Raw genomic sequence first — 21,002 nt, 5'->3', positions numbered from 1 at the left:
GGCGCCTGGCCAGCAGCCGCCGCTCTCTGGCCACCCAGCTCTGAAGGCAGCAGTGCAGAAGTAAGTATGGCAGTACTGTGACACCCCCCTCCTAAAATAACCTTGTAACTCCCTTTTGGGTCAGGAGCCCCAATTTGAGAAACGCTGGTGTCCCCCATGAAATCTGTATAGTACAGGGTAAAAGCACACAAAAGACCAGATTTCGAAGTGTGGGAGTCCAGATTTCACGGTCCGTGATGCATTTTTCATGGCTGTGGATTTGGTGGGGCCCTAATCATGAGTCAGGCTCACTAAAAATCATAAGATTATGTAAAAATATTAGATTTGGTGTTTTGATTTGCTTTCTGAGCCTTTAGGGTGCACTGGGCCCACATTTTGAAACTGTCTCTGCAGCCACACAGGCTAAAAATATGCCTTTTCTTTAAGAATGAAGGCTGAAATCATCACCTGTCCACTTGACTCTAGGAGTGGGGACTTTAAGGAAAACAATAATTATCATGAGACTCAAGACAAAGTCATGAGAGTTGGCAGCACTGGGTCCTGGTTTGGGAGGGATGGGTAGGGTGTCAACAGGACAGAGGCGCTGGCCAGCCCACAGTGTGTGGCTGCAATGCTGCCTGTGTAAGGGGACTGTTGCCCCCTTACTAAAACTTAGTGCGGGGTGGTGTTTGGTTGGACAACTCCCAGTACCAAAAGTAAGGGGAAGGGTCGATGGGAAACCAGGGACAATGCGGAGAGGCCAACGCTCCAGATCAGCCTGATTGACAGGGTGGGCAGGCTAATGAGGGAGTGAGGAGGCCAGGGGTCCCGTCCTGTGTGGGCTAGAGCTGCCTGCATGGGCCAGGGTTGTGCCGAGCTAAGGAGAGAGCAGGAACCTGGACTCACCTGGGGAACAGAGCCTCACCAGCCAAAGCCAGAGGGTCCAGAGAAGCAGCCTAGGGAGCAGATCTGTGCTGGGAGTAGAGCCACACCAGCCAGAGCCAGAGGGGCCAGAGAAGCAGCCCAGACAGCTGTGCTGGGAGCAGAGCTTCAGCAAACAGATCTAGGGGGGCCAGAGGAGCAGCCAGGGAGCTGCACCGGGGGTGGAGCAGCAGCAGTGATGGGGCTGGACCAGTCTGGCACCAGGTGCAGTGAGCAGTGGGGGGAAAATGAGGGAGGACCCTGGGCAGTGGGCCCCGCAGATGGAGACACCCCCAGCCAAGAGGCCTTGCAGGCCAAACCTGGAGGGGATCATAACCGCGACGGGGGGGGGGAAGGGAGGGGAAAGCTGGGAAGGACTCTCCCACCTAGAGCCTGAAGGCGCGTGGCCACCCCGAGAGCAAGTGTCCGACCCCACAGTATCCTTGCAGCACAGCCAGGGCCTGGAAGGGAGGCCTGGCACATCTGAGGAACAAACTATGAACTGCCCTTATGTTCCAGAGATGGCTGGGTGTGATATCCTCATGCCACAGAGCGGGGCGATGTGTTTTCCTTTAACCTTTCCCATTTTTCAAAAAATTGGTTGCTGTTTAATAAATTGTATTTGCTTGAACTATATGTAATGATCAGTGAGCCAGGGAAGCGTCCAGAGCGGAGAGAGCACCCAGGAGTGGGGACACCCTAGCCCCTGCCCTAAGTGACCACAACAAGGTTGGGGGTTCAGTCCCTCAAGAATCCTGGGCCCAGGCTTGTCGGGGTTACGAGGACCACACAGGAGAGTGGGAGTCCTCGAGGTCAGGCAGGCCTCTGGGTAAAGGAAGTGGCAGCGAGGACTCAGATCCTTTTACTAGCCCATTTCACCGGGGTTGTGTATAAGCCAGGAAAGTGCCTCATAACAGTGGAACTATCCCCCGCTCCTGACTCCGCTTACTCCTGGGTAGCATGACCTCCCCCACAGCTTGGCAGGTGGCGGGGACCTGGTGCACACTCCCAGTGGGGCAGAGGGCTGGCCGGCCCAGGGTGTGTGACCCCCCGCCAGCCCAGCAGGTGGAAGGGGCACGGGACCCCCAGCCCAGCAGGTGGAAGGGGCCCTAGCGTGGGGGCAGGGACCCCCAGCCCAGCAGGTGGAAGGGGCCCTGGCAGGGGGGCAGGGACCCCCAGCCCAGCAGGTGGAAGGGGCCCTGGCAGGGGACCCCCAGCCCAGCAGGTGGAAGGGGCCCTAGCGTGGGGGCAGGGGACCCCCAGTCCAGCAGGTGGAAGGGGCCCTGGCAGGGGACCCCCAGCCCAGCAGGTGGAAGGGGCCCTAGCGTGGGGGCAGGGGACCCCCAGTCCAGCAGGTGGAAGGGGCCCTGGCAGGGGGGCAGGGACCCCCAGCCCAGCAGGTGGAAGGGGCCCTGGCAGGGGGGCAGGGGACCCCCAGCCCAGCAGGTGGAAGGGGCCCTGGCAGGGGCAGGGGCTTGGGGCGGCGAGTCCCTGCCCATTCCCGTGCTGGCAGCGCCGCACCCTGTCACGGCGGGCGGGGTGGGGGGGGGGCTTCCCGGGGGGGGGCTTGGCAGCGCTCTCTGGGCAAAGCCCCTCCCCCGCGGGAAACGCTCGCACGAGCCCCCGACTCCCGCGGCAGGAGCCGGCTGCACCCCCATCGCGCATGCCCAGAGGCGGCGCATCCCTCGCCGCCGGCGCTCCTGGCGAGCATGCGCTCTCTGGAATGTTTACGGTTGCCAGGGGTGACGGCGTTGCCTGGCGCCGGGGTGGGCTTGGGACCGGAGCCGCCGCGCCGGGCGCCCGCTGGCCATGAGCGCCCATCCCGTGCAGGGGCTGCCCCTGCTGCCGGGCAGCGCCTTCAGCGACCCCACGGTGAGGAGAGCCGGGCCCGCGAGCCCGGCAAAGCCCTCGGGACCCGATCCCCCCTCCCGCCCCCACCGGGCAGAGCCCCCCGGGACCCGATCCTCCCCCAGACCCGATCCCCCCTCCCGCCCCCACCGGGCAGAGCCCCCCGGGACCCGATCCTCCCCCAGACCCGATCCCCCCTCCCGCCCCCACCGGGCAGAGCCCCCCGGGACCCGATTCCCCTCCGCCCCCACCGGGCAGAGCCCCCCGGGACCCGATCCTCCCCCAGACCCGATCCTCCCTCCCTCCCCCACCGGGCAGAGCCCCCCGGGACCCGATCCTCCCCCAGACCCGATCCTCCCTCCCGCCCCCACCGGGCAGAGCCCCCCGGGACCCGATCCTCCCCCGGGACCCGATCCCCCCTCCCGCCCCCACCGGGCAGAGCCCCCCGGGACCCGATCCTCCCCCAGACCCGATCCCCCCTCCCGCCCCCACCGGGCAGAGCCCCCCGGGACCCGATTCCCCTCCGCCCCCACCGGGCAGAGCCCCCCGGGACCCGATCCTCCCCCAGACCCGATCCCCCCTCCCGCCCCCACCGGGCAGAGCCCCCCGGGACCCGATCCTCCCCCAGACCCGATCCCCCCTCCCGCCCCCACCGGGCAGAGCCCCCCGGGACCCGATCCTCCCCCAGACCCGATCCCCCCTCCCGCCCCCACCGGGCAGAGCCCCCCGGGACCCGATCCTCCCCCAGACCCGATCCCCCCTCCCGCCCCCACCGGGCAGAGCCCCCCGGGACCCGATCCTCCCCCAGACCCGATCCCCCCTCCCGCCCCCACCGGGCAGAGCCCCCCGGGACCCGATCCTCCCCCAGACCCGATCCCCCCTCCCGCCCCCACCGGGCAGAGCCCCCCGGGACCCGATTCCCCTCCGCCCCCACCGGGCAGAGCCCCCCGGGACCCGATCCTCCCCCAGACCCGATCCCCCCTCCCGCCCCCACCGGGCAGAGCCCCCCGGGACCCGATCCTCCCCCAGACCCGATCCCCCCTCCCGCCCCCACCGGGCAGAGCCCCCCGGGACCCGATCCCCCCTCCCGCCCCCACCGGGCAGAGCCCCTCGGGACCCGATCCTCCCCCAAACCCGAACCCCCCTCCCGCCCCCACCGGGCAGAGCCCCCCGGGACCCGATCCTCCCCCAGACCCGATCCCCCCTCCCGCCCCCACCGGGCAGAGCCCCCCGGGACCCGATCCTCCCCCAGACCCGATCCCCCCTCCCGCCCCCACCGGGCAGAGCCCCCCGGGACCCGATCCTCCCCCAGACCCGATCCCCCCTCCCGCCCCCACCGGGCAGAGCCCCCCGGGACCCGATCCTCCCCCAAACCCGATCCCCCCTCCCGCCCCCACCGGGCAGAGCCCCCCGGGACCCGATTCCCCTCCGCCCCCACCGGGCAGAGCCCCTCGGGACCCGATCCTCCCCCAAACCCGAACCCCCCTCCCGCCCCCACCGGGCAGAGCCCCCCGGGACCCGATCCTCCCCCAGACCCGATCCCCCCTCCCACCCCCACCGGGCAGAGCCCCCCGGGACCCGATCCTCCCCCAGACCCGATCCCCCCTCCCGTTCCCACCGGGCACAGCCCCCCGGGACCCGATCCTCCCTCCCGCCCCCACCGGGCAGAGCCCCCCGGGACCTGATCCTCCCCCAAACCCGAACCCCCCTCCCGCTCCCACCGGGCAGAGCCCCCCGGGACCCGATCCCCCCTCCGCCCCGATTCCCCTCCCCCCCAAAAAGAGCCCCCCCGGACCCTATTCTCCCCCCGACCCGATTCCCCCCGGGACCCGATTCCCATCCCCACCCGCCGGACAGAGTCCCCCGGGCCCTGATCCTCGTTCCCCCCCCACCTGAGCCCCCACCGGGACCCGATCCTCCCCCAGACCCAATTTCCCCCCGCCCCGAAAAGAGCCACCCCCGAGACCTGATCCCCCCTCCGACCTGATTTCCCCCCCGACCGAGCCCCTACCTGGGACCCGATTCCCCTCCCCCCGGACCGAGCCTGCCTGGGACCCGATTCCCGGCCCCCCACCCCCCGGACAGAGCCCCCCCCGGGCCTCCATCCTCCTTCTCCCCCACCTGAGCCCCCACCGGGACCCGATCCCCCCCCCGGACCCGATTCTGATCTCCCTTCCCCTCCACAGACCAAGCCCCCACCAGAACCCGATTCTCCTGGCTCCCGATACTCTCCCCGAACTGATTCCCTGGGACCCAATCCCCTGCCCCATCCCATCAGGATCCAATCCTTCCCCCCGACCAGATACCACTTAGGACCCAATCCCTCTGCCAATTCCCTCCCCCTCCTAAGCCTGGGACTGGATCCCTTCCCAAACCGATAGCCCCTGGGACCCGATACTTCCCACCCGAGACCTGATACCCTGGCTGATACCCCCAACCCTGGGATCCAATTCCACCCCTACCCCTCCGGGACACAAATTCTCTGCGAGTGGATACCTCCCCTCATCCCCCAGCCCTTGGACCCAATCCCCCCTAGGATCTGATACCCGTGGACTGATACCCCTGACCCTGAGACCCAATCCCCTCCCTCAGATCTGGTACCCAATACTCTTGGAACCAGTGGTCCCATGTCTCATCAGCCCCCCATGGACCTCACACCCTCCTTAATAGGGATGGGACCCCCATGAGAATCTGATATCCCCAGGCTAGGTACCTCTGTGCCCCATGGGGCTTGATAGGTCTGTACCCTCCTGGGAACCCAATGTCCCCCAATGGGCTGTCGTGTTCCCCAGATACTCTTCCAATTATACTCTAACACTGGTTGATGGCCAGTTGCATTCTGAAGCACACAATCAGCCAGACAAGCCAGTGAGAAGTGAAGAGCTGTCCCTCCTTGCCCCCACACCTATCAAAAGGGCTTTGTCCCAGCTCGTCACCATTTAAATGTTTTTTCTCACCATTGGTTATAGCCCCTTGAAAGTTTGAACCTCAAATCTAGTTCCTTGTCCAAATGTTTCTTTCCTCTGGCCTGTAGAAATCCCGCTTGCCATACTCATGTGAGTAGTTCTATTGACATTAGCAGGACAACTGGTGTAATTCACATTGACTTCTAGAGTCGAAGGCCAGAAGGGCCCATTGTGGTCATTAGCTTACCCTCCTCTATAGCACAGGCCAGAGAACTTTGCTGAATTAATTTGTTTGAACTGGAGCGTATCTTCTAGCAAAACCATCCGCCATGAGCAGGAGTTGGCTAGTCGGGCTATTATTAAAGGGTTGCTCAAAAATGCGGAGCTGGTGTCAGCAATCTGCACGAGGAAGGCGAAAGGTGGTTTGTGTGTTCATTGAGGGGGAGAATGGGCTCCGAACCAGCAAACAGAGGAACTGCATTGAAGTCAATGGTGTTCCTTCAGATACATGCTGGCGTAGCTGAGACCAGATGCAATAGCTTACATTTGGGGCTGTCTCTTTACATTCACGTCAGTCATTTGGTAGGAGAGTCCTGAACTGGAAGCCAGACTCACTTGATTGGTCCTGTTAATATCACTGGGAGTCCTTATGGGCCCAATCTGGAAAGGCACCTAGGGGTCTAAAGACGTAGATAAGCACTTTTGAAAATTCCAGTTGGCGCCTAGGCGCTTGCCTATATGCCTTTAAGGGCTGCAGGATTGGGCCCAAATACACTGCAGTTTACTCTGTCACAGGATTGCTGGCCCCTGCTTTCATAGATAAGCATCTTGGTTTTGTCTCAGCTGTCTTTCCCACAACCACCTCTGCTTCGCCCTGGCATTTATTTATCACCAGGAAATCGTTATTCTGTGGCAAGTATAATATTTGTGCAACTGGCTATTAACTTCCCTTAAAAAAACAGCTTGCTTCACTGCTGCTCTGTCCTGAGCAGCACTGGCCGAGGCCGCTGTATTTGGGTTTAAGGAAAAACGGGCAAGTACTTGGAATGCCATTGGTGCCTTGGGATTATAAATAGGATTAGAGTCTTAACCATTGGGCTGTTTGTTCACGTGCTCAAGGCTGAACTGGTTGCAAATTCGGGGCGTGGAAGGCATTTTCTTTCCATGCATTGTAATGTGCTGGTTCCCACCTCCTTCTATAGCATGGAATGAGAATGGCTCAACAGTGTGTCAGAGGCTCTATCCTGCTAAGAACAAATTGAGATTCTCCTTTAGATTGGCATGAGCTTTTGGAGCAGGAGGATCTATCGACACTGATCTCCTGATTTCCAATCCAGTGCCAGCTCCCCAAAACACCTGTTCTCTCTGCAACCTCCTTTGGCTAAGTGGGACCAGGAAAGGTTAAATTAATAATTGTTGCAAGAAATTACAATAAAATGCACTGCCGTTTTTCAGGATATTTGACACCTTGAGCTGTTTTTTTGGTGAAAGAATTTGCTTCGTATATTAAGATCTAGCTGGTGCCAGATTGTATTTAATGGTTGAATTGCTTTCCTTAGAAATCGGCTTTCCATCGCTCCCAGACACTGGGCTATAGGAATGGCTTTGCCTGTTCGCGGCTACCGACGATGGGGATAGGCAGGGAGCGACTCTACGTGAACCAGCTGTCCCAGGCTGAATTAGATGAACTGTCCAACAAGAGACCCACGCTGACCTACGGGCAAGCCAAGCAGGCCCCACCTTCCGACTTCATTCCAGCACATGTGGCTTTCGACAAAAAGGTACAGAAAGCCTTAGTTCAGGAGCATTGCTAGCCAAACCCAGGGCTGTGAGCTGAGAACGCCAGGGTGTGGGGACACAGACAGTATAGAATGTATTTTCCAGCTGCCGTAGTCCTTAGTCATAGACAACTGATGTCTGGATTGAAAGAGGCTTTCTTTGCTTGCGAAGAGGATTACAGTAAGTAAACATTATAAAGCATTCCCCTCGAGCTACGCAAGGACATATCCAGTAGTTTAAAAGAGAACTCGGATGAACTCTAGATGCTTCACTTTACAACCATCCCCTGGTAAGTCCCACCCTCTCATGTTCTCCTTGCAAAATTATGCTGGAACTGCAACAGAGCCGGGCACCTAAAGGTCCCATGCAAAGGGGGCATCTCCTGTTTGTCGAGCTGTCATCTGGGAGTTTATACCGTGCTCATCACCACAGCGTCCTAAAGCCTGTACTGCCCCATATAGACTTCCCGCATTAGTCGTCGTCAGCGTATCTGCTTCGGGCCAGACTGTCCTTAAGGAACTTGCAGCACCACCCCTTGCACAGCTTGGGAGGGATCATGCCCCAGCAAGTTACAATCCCTCTCTGAGCTCGGAGAGCGCAACGGGGAATGTGTAGGCTGTGCCAGCTTTTAGGGTGGCACCATCTGCTCCCCATAGCATGCCTGGGCAGCTCTGTGGGCTGGTGTGGAGAGGCAGACAGGTCCATGGCCCTAGCTACTCTACACCCCTTGCAGCCTGGAGTCTCAAGCCAGGGCAGTCACCTTGTGCCCTGACCCTCCCTCGCCACCACCTCCCCACGCACAGGCTGGCTCTTGCTGTCAGCCTGCAGGGCAAATGCAACTGCAGGAGAGTGAGGCAGATTCTCAAATCCAGTAGAGCACAGGAAACCTCATCAGTAGTGGAGCCAGAGAACGAGAGAATGGCTTCCCCTATTGGGAGCTCGGCAGCCACACTGACTCTGAGGGGATGAGCATATTAAAGAAGCTCGTGTATGTCAGTAAGCTACGCCAATGGGAACTGGAGAGCTCAGCAATGTGCCAGCCGCGGCCCCTGGCTGTAAAGTGCTTGGAGATCCTTCGTGGGGGCAGGAGCTATGTTTATTCAAGCCACTTACACTCGGTCCCTGGGTGCCTCAGACAAGGAAAAATTTACAAAGTATTGGGCTCTAGAAAAACCACCAGCAATGAGAGCTCCCCTGAGGCTCTTGCAGGCAGTCTGTGGTCAGACTCTGGGGCCCTCGATGGCATGATAAATACTAATCCCAGTGACCCATGTTGTCAAAGCAGATGGCAAACGTTAACAAGATCTTTGATTAATGCCGTCACTAATGTGAGTTCCTTCTCTCCTTCCGGGGTCCTTCCCCACATTACAGGTGTTAAAGTTTGATGCCTATTTCCAGGAAGATGTTCCCATATCCACAGAAGAGCATTTCCGGATCCGCCAAGTGGGTATTTATTACTACTTGGAGGACGACAGCATGTCCGTCATGGAGCCCATCGTGGAGAACTCTGGTATTCCTCAGGGCAAGCTCATCAAACGCCAGCGGATTCCCAAGAATGATCGCGGGGACCATTACCACTGGAAAGACCTGAATCGGGGCATGAACATCACCATCTATGGCAAGACTTTCCGCATAGTCGACTGTGACCCATTCACACAGGTGCATCAGGGATGCAGGGAACTAGCCGACTAAGAGAATCCTAGGAGTTAGCGATGGGCAAAGCTCACTAGAATCCCTGCTCTGTTCCCAGCCCACTAATCCCAGCACACAAAAGTCAGATCAGAGATTCTCAGCCTCTTCCATACTGGGGCCCCACTCCACATAAGACCATGGGGCAGGTGAGGTGATCACTCATGACCCCTGACACCCATTTCTGACACTCCCACCCCGCAGGGTTCTGCCAACACATTGAGAACCCGTTATGTAGACTGATCTCTTTTATAGAGCTGGTGCAAACTGGAACTGAATGACCATTGAAGTCCGTGGGGTTATGCCTGTTTACCCCAGCTGTAGATCCAGTCCCTGAAGTTACTCTAGAGTCGTTTGGTGGCTTATATGAAATGAGTTGATGATGCCGTCCAGTTCCCATTTCAAACCTGCAACTATATTTAGCATAAATTGGCATCCTCAGGGCCAGAACTACTAAGCCATGCAGCCTGACCCTTCCTTCTAAGGCCTTGTGGTGATCTCTCCAGCTCAGGGGTCAGTTCCCTGATGGGGAAGCTTGTGCTGCTGCTTCCCAAGCTGCATGTTTTCTGGGCCAAATCTTGGTGACATAGGCAGGCGAGCAGTCCCACTGGCTTCAGTGGCTCTCTCGGATGAGTGCCGTGAGTATAGAAATAGGGCTCTGCTTTCCAGAGCTGGCGCCTTCCAGGGGCATCACAAATTAAACCAAAAAAGAGAGCCATGCCCTCTTGATTTGTAATAGAAACATAAAGGGACAAGACCTGAAGTCCTTCTTCAGTCTTTACTCCGGCAAAACTCCCAGCAGTGGAGCCAATGGGAGGTTTGCCTGAGTCTAACCTGAGGCAGGACTTCAAGATCTGGCTTGCAGAGAGGTCTGAAAGGTCTGTGGAAACAAAGAGGCAACTGACAGTTAAAAACCTTTATTAATTATGATGATATGATCACAATGATCCCTTCTGACCTTAAAGTCGATAAGTCTATGATTATTGTGCAGCACCTAGCATAATGGGATTGGGGCCTCTAGGTGCAACTGCTAACAGTGAGCTTACAGGCTCTTGCTGATTCCCTCCCAAACCCAGCCCAGAGCTTTCCTTGCCTCCTGACCTTTAGAACCCATCGCAGCATTAATGGCCCAGACACTTCCCCAGGTATTTCTGGAGAGCCAAGGAATTGAGCTGAACCCTCCTGAGAAAATGATTTTCGACCCGTACACGGAGCTCCGGAAGATGCCCATGCGCATGTACGTCACACCATCGAACTTCGACCAGCTCAAACAGTTTCTGACCTTTGACAAGCAGGTGAGTGGGGCATAAGTGCCTTTCCTTGGGTTAGGTTGTTCTCTGTGTGTGTCTGTTTTTTAGTTGAAGAATTGCCACTTTTAGGTCTGTAATCGAGTGACCAGAGAGATTGAAGCGTTCTCCGACTGGTTTTTGAATGTTATAATTCTTGACGTCTGATTTGTGTCCATTGATTCTTTTATGCAGAGACTGTCCAGTTTGGCCAATGTACATGGCAGAGGGGCATTGCTGGCACATGATGGCATATATCACATTGGTAGATGTGCAGGTGAACGAGCCTCTGATAGTGTGGCTGATGTGATTAGGCCCTATGATGGTGTCCCCTGAATAGATATGTGGACACAGTTGGCAATGGGCTTTGTTGCACTCTAGATCCTCCTCTCTCTCTTTCTTGCTCCAGAAAGCCTTATGTCCAGGTAGGGTAACCAGCCACTTGCCTGAGTGCATCAGGGGCAGTTACTGTTTGGCATCTGAAGACTCCTGATTTCACATCTGTCATGAAAGGCACATTATAACCCAGCTCTGCAGCTAGCTGCTACCTCAGTGGGTAATGATGGAGCATTGCAAACATCCATCGCTGTGTGATTATTTTGACCTCTGGGGCAAATAAACCACAGCCCCACCTGAAAGTAGCTATGGCGTTTAGGCAGCCTGATGGTTGAGAGCAAGATGCCTGCCACCTGTGTCTCCCTGTGATCTGGGGTGGAAGGAAGTTCTGTTATGAAGTGGTCGCAGTTCGAGCCCTGTTGGATCAGCTAGTCCACCTCATTGTACCAGTACTAGATTGTTATTCCCTAATACTTTGTCCAGCCTAGTTATCAATGTCCCAGCGCTGCCCTTGGGGACTGATACATCTCAGTGCTAGGGCATTTTTTGTTATTCTCTAGTACTTTGTCGAGCCTAGATATCAATGTCCCAGTGCTGCCCTTGGGGACTGATACATCTCAGTGCTAGGGCATTTTCTCCAATATTTCCTTTGATGAAATTTCTTCTGAACTACCTGAATAATTTCTGTCCCTCCGTAGTGTTTCAGATATTTGTGGTTGGGTCTTCTCTCCCCTCAGCTGCTGCCTGGCCTAGCTAGTTCTGTTTGGTTCTCTTAGTCAAAACCTCCTGCTGCTGAACCATTTCTGCTTCTCTTCTCTGAACTGCCTCCCTCAATGACTTGCTGACCAGAGCCCAGAAATGAGTGCAGGATTTCAAGGCCAGTCTCACCAGTGCTTAACACAGGCAGACTGGCACCCCTGTGCTCAGGGCAGGATCCTTCTGCATACACAGCCCGCAAATTGCACTGGCCTAATCCAGACAGGGCATGTTTTAGTGTCATGTTGGGTTCATGGGCCTTGCTTTGCTCTCCAACACCTGCAGGTCCTTCGCTTCTACGCCATATGGGATGACACCGAGAACATGTTTGGCGAGAACCGGCCTTTCATCATCCATTACTACCTGGCGGACGACACGGTGGAGGTTCGGGAACTCCATGAGCGCAACGATGGCAGAGACCCTTTCCCAGTGCTGATCAGACGCCAGCACTTGCCCAAAAGCTTTGTGGACAAGATGAGTAAGAGTCTGTGCTTGGGGTTTTACCTGTTTTCTGTTAGCAGGAATTGTGTGTGTGCATGAGCATAGATGGGTGGATGCACGCAGGGCATGCGTGTCTCATATTATAAATATACCGTCTATGTAATTAATCCCAGGAACCTTTCTTGAGTTTACAATTTCTTTCCAACAGAAACAATCTCTGTTGGTTTTAAAACATTTAACCTTTTGCTGCCACTTTGCCAAAGCAAGTGCGACATCTCAGGCATTCCACCACCGGCCCCCTGAAGCTGTTTATACCTTTCACATACAGACAGGCTTTTCTCATCTCTTGCTTTGTATGCAGTAATAAAGACGACATCTAGCTCACTGAGCTGCCTTTTCTACCCCTGATCTTCCCCAGAAACCTTCCCCCGCTGCGTGCTGGAGATCTCCAATCAGGAGGTGCTGGAGTGGTACACTGCCAAAGATTTCGCTGTTGGCAAGCCCGTCACCCTCCTGGGGCGCAGCTTCTTCATCTACGACTGTGATGAGTTCACAAGACAGTTCTATTACGAGAAGTTTGGCATCACTAACTTCCAGCCAGTGGATGTAAAGAAGAAGCCACCAGAGGAAGTGCCACAGGTCCTGGGAGAAAATTCACAGGGCGGGGTGGGGGGGAGAAACCCAACAGTCTGTACAAGGCAAAGACCCTTCGGACTCCTAAGTGCCGTTATTGTAAGCCTTTTAGAAATACTTTCTCCTAATGTTGTGGTGTTGCTCAAGAGAGTCAGATTAAGGGGACGCCAGAGGGAAAGTCTAGTGTGTGTCAGCCAGGGCAGTGGGGCTGTGAGTCTTAACCTATATAGCAGTGAAGTACTGGAAAACTCTCTACTTCTAAGGTTAATTCCACTGCTGAATGACATGGCAGCTGGAAAGCAAAATACATCCTCTAATGCTCTGGAACGCGCCTGGTGCCTTTTCCACAGTGATGAGTGGACTTGTGGAATTTGCTTTGAGTACTGAGATTTAAAAACCAATAAACCTCATTAGATATTGATATGAATAAGTTGCCACAGGTCCCTACTCAGAGCCAAATTCTGCAGCCCTGACTCAGAGCAGGAATTATTCGTGTGTCCCCATCGCTGGAGGTTTTTCGGAACAGGTTGGATAAATGCCTGTCAGGGAGGTCTATGTTTCCTTGGTCCTGCCTTGCTGCTGGGGTTTGGACTCGAGGTCCCTTCCAGCCCTACATTTCTATGGGAGTGGAGTCCTACTAACTTCTTGACTAAAGACTCCATGAAAACTGAACAAACAGCTCAGGCTTTTGGCCAAGGAGAGTACATACGGTTAAAAAGTACAGGGGCTATCACCCCTCTGGCTTCAGAGGGTTGGGTGAGTAGCTGAAGTAAGGAGACATTTGCAGCCCCTGTACACTGTAGACTTGCACACAAGTAGGTACATTATTGCAGAAGGGGCCTATGTCTTTCTCTGGAATGTCCAGTTCTGGCCAGTCATGGGGAGAGGATATAGGAGTAGATGGACCATTGATCTGTTCCACTATGGCAGTTCCAGAGAGGCTAGTACTTTCATTGGGATGCCATTCCAGGAGCGGGGAAAGGCTTAACGTCACAGCTCATGTAGGAAACATCTGCGTAGCTTGGTTACCTCCAAACTGCGGGGTGTTCAAGTTGAGTTGGTGAGTCAGTTTGGCCATGTTCTCTGCTCTCGGGGTGGCTGCCATATTACAGAGCAGTTGTGCTCTGAAATGTGATTATAGGTAACATTTGCCAAGATGGCTAATGCCCAGATCCTCAAAGATAGTTAGGAGACTAACTCCCATTAGGCCTAAGTGATTTAGGAGCTTAAGTCACAGGATCTGTATTGTCAACAGAATGGATTAGTTGGCTTCAATCAGTTACAGCTGTGAACCCCCTTGAAGATTATAGGGTTGCATGGGTATCCCCAGGCCTGCAAAACTCCTGGACCTGATATTTGGAAAGGAAAGAACCCAGCTTTAGCCTCGAGCTTGAGGCTGAATTTGCAGGCTTTGGAACTAGAAAAACAAACATATTTTGGCTGGAGCACATTTGATTTGAAGTCAAGACAATAAACCTGAAACCCTGCAATGCCCTCACTTTCCTGACAAGGCAGGGGCTTCCGGGGATTGGTGCACCTCTCTGCCTGTCCCATTGTGGGCTGGTATACTTTGATCTAATGCTGGTTGTTGGCTTGGGGAGTGGGTGGCTGCGGGGGTTGAGTGGAGATTGGTCAGACTGGATGACCTGCTGGTCCCTCTGGCCTTAAACTCAGACTTGTTCTTCCAGAGCCTCTTTTCAGAGTATGTAAGACACAGGGTCAGCTGCTGTAACCGAAGTCATGGGAGGCCTGCTGATTTACATGTACAGTCCAGGGTATCATGGCTCAGCTTTGGGGAAAACAGCACTGCCCGCGGGGAAGGTATTCAGAACTGGCACAATTCGCGCTGCAGAGAATGGTTGCGCGGAGCCGCTTCCTGACCACTGTCTTTTTGTTAGTTGTAACCACATGTGCCTCCTGTCTTTCGTGTGTGCAGATCATTCCTCCCTACAACGGTTACGGCTTCCTCGAAGACTCCCTGCAGAACTGCTTCTCTCTACTGCCGCATCCCCCCAGGAAAAACTTTATTAAGATGCTAGAGAATGACCACAAGGTGCTGCGCTATCAGGTTGCACTGGTGAGAGCTTGGTACATGAGTAAGCGCTACCTGGTTACACCCTCCAAATCAGAAGGGTTGGGGGACTGGTGTGTTCTCAGTTAACAAAAGATAGCAGTGGGGGGAGCTAACACTACAAGAAAGGTCTTCAGCAGCCACCAGCGAACAGCCCTCTGTTTGAGGATGGTCACATGTTCCAGTATGGCCTTTAAGACAAGCAGTAATATAGTAAGGCAGAATAAAAGCAGGACCAGACAATATTACATGGTCCTGCATCACACCCCCATTGAAGTCAGTGGAAAGACTCCCCTTAACTTCAGTGGGTGTTGGATCAATGCCGCTTGAACCTGACTGTCATCCATCCTCGACCCCATGTCCATGCCCCGTTACATCATCTTCTTCCAGTAACACCTGCCAGCACCTGTGCACGCTGCCCCTCCTCCCCGGGGCTAATCCCAGCTTTAGAAGCCAGCTGTGGTTCATTACATCAGGACTGTCGGGCGGTTTGCAGGCTGGGAAGCTGGCGAGGGAGCCCAGCTGAGAGCTGTGTTCTTCACACAGCAGCAGCTTTGAGGCTGCCATGTGCATGGCCTCTGCGATGTAGTGGTTGTTCCCATGCTACCCTTGGGTCAGCTGATGTCTGCCCCTCCCACATTCTAAGGGGCGTGCTGTGGCTGTTCTCTCGCGTTGGCTGTATTTGTTCCCGAAGGCCATAATTTAGTGCTCAGATCAAAGCTAATTTTAATCTAAGCACATAAACCCAGTGGAGTACTCAGAGGGTTTCGTCTTGTGGTTAGGAGCTGGAATGGGCCCAGACCTCACGGAGGTACAGACTTTAATTCTACAGCTAATCATTCTTTGTGGGATGAATCACTTCATACAAGATATGCCTTGCTCCTGGAGTGCTGTAGACGTGGATGTAATGAGTGAATTTGGTGGTTCTGGACCAGATTCTGCCATGGTTAGGCATGCTGAGCAATAGTTTGGGCTGGGAGTAGTCCAATGAGCCACTGATATCCCGATGTTGAACATAGTCTGTGGTTTTATTACAGTGCAGCAGGCTGGTTACTCCTCTTGCCTTCTTCAGGCAGGGGCTCGAACCAAGTGCTGTAGGTGTTTAGACAGGTGTAAAAAAGAAAGCTCTAGGTTCAGTCCTTGGCTGCTTGGGGGGGTATAGGAGTAATCTGTGAGTATCCAAGGAAAGCAGCTAACCCTGAATGTCCAAATATGTGTTTCCTGACCCCACAACCCACTCCGGTCCTTCCCTTCTCTAGGAATCGCCAAACCCCGAGGAGAGAAAGCGCCGGTTCATTCTCTCCTATTTCCTCTCCACTGACATGATCGGCATCTATGAGCCGCCTGTCTGCAATTCAGGCATCATTGGAGGCAAATACTTAGGAAAGACTAAAGTCCCCAAGCCAGGCTCCACTACAGATAACCCCGTTTACTACGAGCCAGCGGACCTCACCATTGGTGCCACAGTTGAAGGTAGATCTGGAACTCGATGGAGCCGTTAGAGCATCTGTTCTTTAGAGCAGGCTCATTGTTTTAAATGAGTTTTCTGATGCACTACGGGGGGATAGATCTAAGTTACACAACTTCAGCTACATGAATAACATAGCTGAAGTCGACATACTTAGATCTGCTTTCTACGGGGTCCACACTACGTGATGTCGACGGGAGGCGCTCTCCTGTTGACTCCTCTTGTGCTTCTCGTTCAGGTGGAGTACAGGAGTCGACGGGGAGAGCGATCTGCGGTCGATTTAGCGGGTCTTCACTAGACCCGCTAAATCGACTGCTGATGCATCGATCGCCATGCTTCGATCTCCCAGTAAGTGTAGACAAACTCTTCCTTTTTGCACAGATATTGCACACAACATCCTCCACCTACAAACTGTTAGTTCTGGATCAAGTGTAAAATGCAGCAGGTGGTGGAAAATGGTGTAGTTCCATTCATTTAGCTGGTGATCTGGTCTCTACCATACATAGAGAGAGAGCACTATATTTTCCGTAGCATTTGTGCAGTTGGTGTTCTGAGGTATGCCAGCATTCTAAGGGTTAATGCTGGAGCCCTGGGCCAGATGAAATCCTGGAGCCTGGGCCATCAGTTCATCCATGGAGGAAAATAACCCTGATCCTAAAGCATGTTAGAAAGTAGACAGTGTTAAATGTATAATTCCTCTGGGCCCAATCCTGAAGCCTTTACTCAGTGGCTCCTGACATAGGCAAAACGCCCATGGAATTCATAGAGATCTTTTCCTACACCAAGACAATAAAAAACTGTGTGAACTGCTCTGATTTGGCTCTGACATTGCAAGTTCCTCAGGGCGGGAATCTTGTCTTCTCCTGTGTCAGTAACCTGACTCACCCACACACGGAAGTAACACTTGGTTTGCTGTTGCTTGCCCAGTATTTGGCCACAGGTTTATCATCAACGATGCTGACGAGTACGTCTTGAATTACATGGAAAGCAACGTCGAGAGTTTCCCTGCAGCAACGCTGCAGTCTCTGCGGGATCACTTTGCCCCTCGCCGAAGGGCAGCGCAGGCAGCTGAGAGGTAGGTTTCAATGGCGAGCACGTGAGAGGCAGCGAGAGCTGGGCTTAATAAGTCATTCAGCTTTTAGCTGGTCAACTGGCTAGTATTTATTTGCAGTAGCTGCCCTAGTGCTGTGCATTCTAGTGCAATCTTACATAGACCATCATTAACCAATGGTACCATGTCTAGCCTCTTACTCTGGCCACTGCTGGCTAATGACTGATCAGCTGATTGTTCCGCTCTGGGAACCCCTCCTTGGGCACAGAGAGAAGGAATTCAGTGTATGCAGGGTACCACTAAGGCTGCTTATATAAGAACTACCACAGCCCACGAGCCTGAAATCTTCCTTAGAGAGCATTGGCGCCACCCTGAGGCCTGGAGCAAAGATTTCTCTTCAGCCCTGCTTCGGAGCAGTTAAGTCATCCTTCTTCTGTGGAGGATGGCGGCGCTCGGTAAGAGTGGCTGCTCACAGTACCAGCACCCGCCTCTCGTCGCACTCTGGCTACGAGAAGCGTACCTGACGGTTCTCTTACCATTGCTAGTAGGTCATTTGGGCCATTCCTTGGCCTGTGAAGGACGGGACCCTACCCTATTGTCTAGTGCTTTGTTCAGCCTTATTTTATATGACCTCCCCTCCCCTCTCCCTGGGGTGAGGGCATCCATCGCCACACCGAGCTGTTGTGGGCTCCAGCTACTGATTTTTATGGCAGTACATAGAGGCTCCAGCTGAGAATGGGGCCACTTGGTTCTGTATGACCACACAGAAGGAGACAGTCCCTGCTCCAAAGAGCTTACACAAAATAGACCAGACAGACAAAAGGAGTGAAGAGAAACAGAGGCAAAGGGGGAAGGGGCAGAGGCTTTTTGGCCCCTGCCTTCCAGCCCAATGTCCTGTCCACCAAGCAGATGGCCTTGTTCTTCAAAGGAGTGTGTCTTTAGAAGCCTACTACAGGCAGTCCTTGACTTTACAACATTGGAGTTACGATGAACGGCCCTTACGTTTATAAATTGTCATTGTGTTTCGACTATGACATCTGTTTTGACTTTACAATGCTCGATCCAGCATCATTCCTATGGGAAATTCAAGTTACGATGTTTTCGACTTAAGATGAGATATTCAGGAACCAGTTGTGTCGTAAGTCCAAGGATTGCCTGTATATATTCAGGAAGAACAGCTGGCCAACCCAGGAACATGACTGGCCCCTATAGATTTTAGTTGATGGAACACATGAGAGAAGGACTTAGCTCAGCTGTGTCAAGCGTGACTTCTGCATGCAGTCATTTCCTCCTTTCCTTCCTCCACAGCCAATTAGCCACAGGGACAGGCAGGCAGGAACTGGAGGAGCTAGTGAAGCAGGTTCAAGAGCAGCTGAAGTACCATAACTACTTAAGTAACAGCAGCATGCGGGAGGCGTTCCTTCACCATGACAAGGACGGCTCCGGATTCCTCGAGAAGGCAGAGTTCTTTGCCCTCTGCAACCGATTCAACCTGCCGGTCAGCGATGCTCTAGTTAACAAGGTCAGGAGGCAGCATGGTTAGCATGTGCGGAGTTTGGCTTTTAGCTGAAACGTTGACCTGGGAGCCACGTAATATTGCACACAGCACTGTCCTCTCTCGCTTGCCTCAGCTCTTCCAAAGGAGCTGCCCTGTCCATTTCCAGAAGGCAGCCAAGCCCCATTGCTGGCAGTGCCCCATCCCCGGGCAATGCCATGAACTAGACTGTGTGCTATCCCCCCTCCTCCTGGAGCATTCCTGCTCAGGGCCCCAGAGGCAGAGGAGACCCACACATACAGTCTGGCAGTGGGACTAGCAAGAGGTGGGAGAAATTCCTTCAAACCCTGAGGTGAAAACCACTTCACCCCTGTGTGGGTTAAACAGAAGCCGGGGGATGGAGGTGGGAATCCAATTCCATGTAGGCCCCAAGATAGCACTGGTAGCCAAGTAACTAGCCTTCCTCCACGGTTATGTTGTCGTGGGCACCACAGTCATGCTTCCTGCAGGGCAGCTTCTGATCACCAATTGCCTTTGCGTACCACATCCCAGCTGAATTGCCGAGAAGGTACAGAAAGCCCAAGCCTGCATGGCATCTCCACCATTCCACCTCAGGCTTTCGCTAAGGCTGGATAACCTTATGGGCTTAGCTAATAAGGGTCAATGGCAATACAGCTATGGGGCCATGAGCAGAAGCCAGCAGAGATCACAGTCTGCCTTGTAGGAAACAGGACCGAGAACGACGTGTGTGAGAGAAGAAACCAAACATAGTTGAACACGAATGGTAACTTGGGTTTCCTCAGTATAAACTGTTAGAGTTGTAAGTGCAGAAAACTTCTCCATCTGAAGAAATGTATAAAACCTGGGGACTATGTCCCCCATTTTCTTAATAAAATTAGCGAAAATTAGACTGGATGGTAGCCAAGGGATCAAGCCGATTTAAAACAATGCATTTGAGCAAGACTTGTTTTTTTGGTATTACAAAGGCAACAAGGTTATTTCATCATCAGGGCCCTGCTGCATTAGATTCTGCAGGAGACTCTTCCTACCATACCTGATATAATGGGAGAAAGGAGGGATTGTTATCCCCATTTTAACACATGGGGGAACTGAGATTCAGAGCAGATTAACTAACATGCCCCAGGTCACCCCGGCCAAGGCCAGGAATTAAACCCAGCTTTGAATCCCAAGCCAGGGCCTTAGCCCCAGGACCGCCCCTCCAGTCTAGCTGTGTAATACATAAAGTGCCTAGATCCCTAGTCTAAATACCAGAGCCACAGGCTAAAAATAGGCACCGAGCAGCAGCAGCTAATTCTTACCTCCAAAACAGAAATAATTAACCAAATATGCATCCATCACACAAGTGACCGTGCAAACGAGGTGATGAAGGGTGAGTAAATCTTTCAAAGGAATTATGATAATCCCAAGGTGTTGAAGAGAAGACACCATTAAAAACTCTACTTCCCCCCCCGTGAAAGCTCCCAGGGATGGTAATATAGCTGACGCCAGTTCCCTCTGCTGCCTTTAGGCAGTGGCTGGGAGCTGCTGCCACAGGGAAACAGTTTCGTAGGAGCTGTCAGTGGGACCTGGTGTGTCTGGACAACAGAGCAAGGGGCACCCATGTGGGTCCCTCTCAGTTCTTGTGGATCCCCTGAAGTCTGTAGGCAAAGGGCGGGGAACATTTGGCTTCTTCCTGCTAGAATGAGGAGGACGCTGGGTTGAAACTTCATGGGGCAGGTTACTCCTGAGTGAATGGGGCTATTATAAGGGAAAGTTTTCCTCTCCTGTAGGTGGGTTGCTCCCCTATAGGGAAGAACGGGGCCCTTTGTCCTGTCCCACAGGAGCTGCTCACTGGAGTTACCCTTTAGAGAAATGTGACTGTACTTCTCTGCTCTCCTCATGCTGCTGTTTCTTTTCCAGCTGATCAGCCTGTGTTCGCATGGGGAGAACAAGATCAATTACCATGACTTCATCAGAGCTTTCTCCTGCTGAGCTGCCCCCAGAAGGTGAGACACAAACCAGCCAAGATTGTCCCAGCTGAAATGACACATATTCAAATGTTGTACCTTTAGACTCCCCCCCCCCCCCATCGCTTCATTTAGCGCTGCTCATCCCTTTGGCACCAGCTCACCTCATCTCTGCCCCACTTTCCTTCCTGCCTCACGTAGCTCAATGTCCCAAATGCGGGGCCTGTAAGCAGAGCCTGTAGAAAAAGCTTCATTTGTATTAAAGAAATAACTCCACATCGTTCCAGGTTGTCTCCTCCTGGGCTCTGATGGGGTGGACTGGGACGGGGTGGACTGGATGGACTGAGAGCTCCAGGCCTTTCATACAGACCGCCCG

The 21,002-nt window shown here is 54.1% G+C and overlaps 1 protein-coding gene across 1 annotated transcript; it reads left to right on the top strand.

The window, feature by feature from the left end:
* Positions 1–2,625: 2,625 nt before the first annotated feature.
* Positions 2,626–20,902, top strand: EFHC1 (EF-hand domain containing 1). Its single transcript, XM_084622586.1, has 11 exons — positions 2,626–2,772; positions 7,214–7,435; positions 8,805–9,092; positions 10,268–10,417; positions 11,786–11,978; positions 12,360–12,580; positions 14,511–14,651; positions 15,905–16,118; positions 17,041–17,188; positions 18,473–18,686; positions 20,580–20,902. The coding sequence occupies exons 1-11, from the start codon at positions 2,710–2,712 to the stop codon at positions 20,649–20,651; spliced, it is 1,926 nt and encodes a 641-aa protein (XP_084478712.1). The 5' UTR covers positions 2,626–2,709; the 3' UTR covers positions 20,652–20,902.
* The last annotated feature ends 100 nt before the right edge of the window (positions 20,903–21,002 follow it).

The sequence above is a fragment of the Lepidochelys olivacea genome (assembly GCF_965140295.1).
Source record: "Lepidochelys olivacea isolate rLepOli2 genome assembly, chromosome: 3".
In the NCBI taxonomy this organism is placed as follows: domain Eukaryota; kingdom Metazoa; phylum Chordata; order Testudines; family Cheloniidae; genus Lepidochelys; species Lepidochelys olivacea.
The sequence above is the reverse complement of the archived record's forward strand: the minus strand, read 5'-3'. Positions and strand labels throughout refer to the sequence as shown.

Bases quoted from the DNA above. Each gene is read 5' to 3' on its own strand.
- EFHC1 (XM_084622586.1), top strand. From the start codon at position 2,710: ATGAGCGCCCATCCCGTGCAGGGGCTGCCCCTGCTGCCGGGCAGCGCC. The intron at 2,773-7,213 runs GTGAGGAGAGCC...TGCTTTCCTTAG, and splicing joins GCGCCTTCAGCGACCCCACG to AAATCGGCTTTCCATCGCTC. The intron at 16,119-17,040 runs GTAGATCTGGAA...TTGCTTGCCCAG, and splicing joins CATTGGTGCCACAGTTGAAG to TATTTGGCCACAGGTTTATC.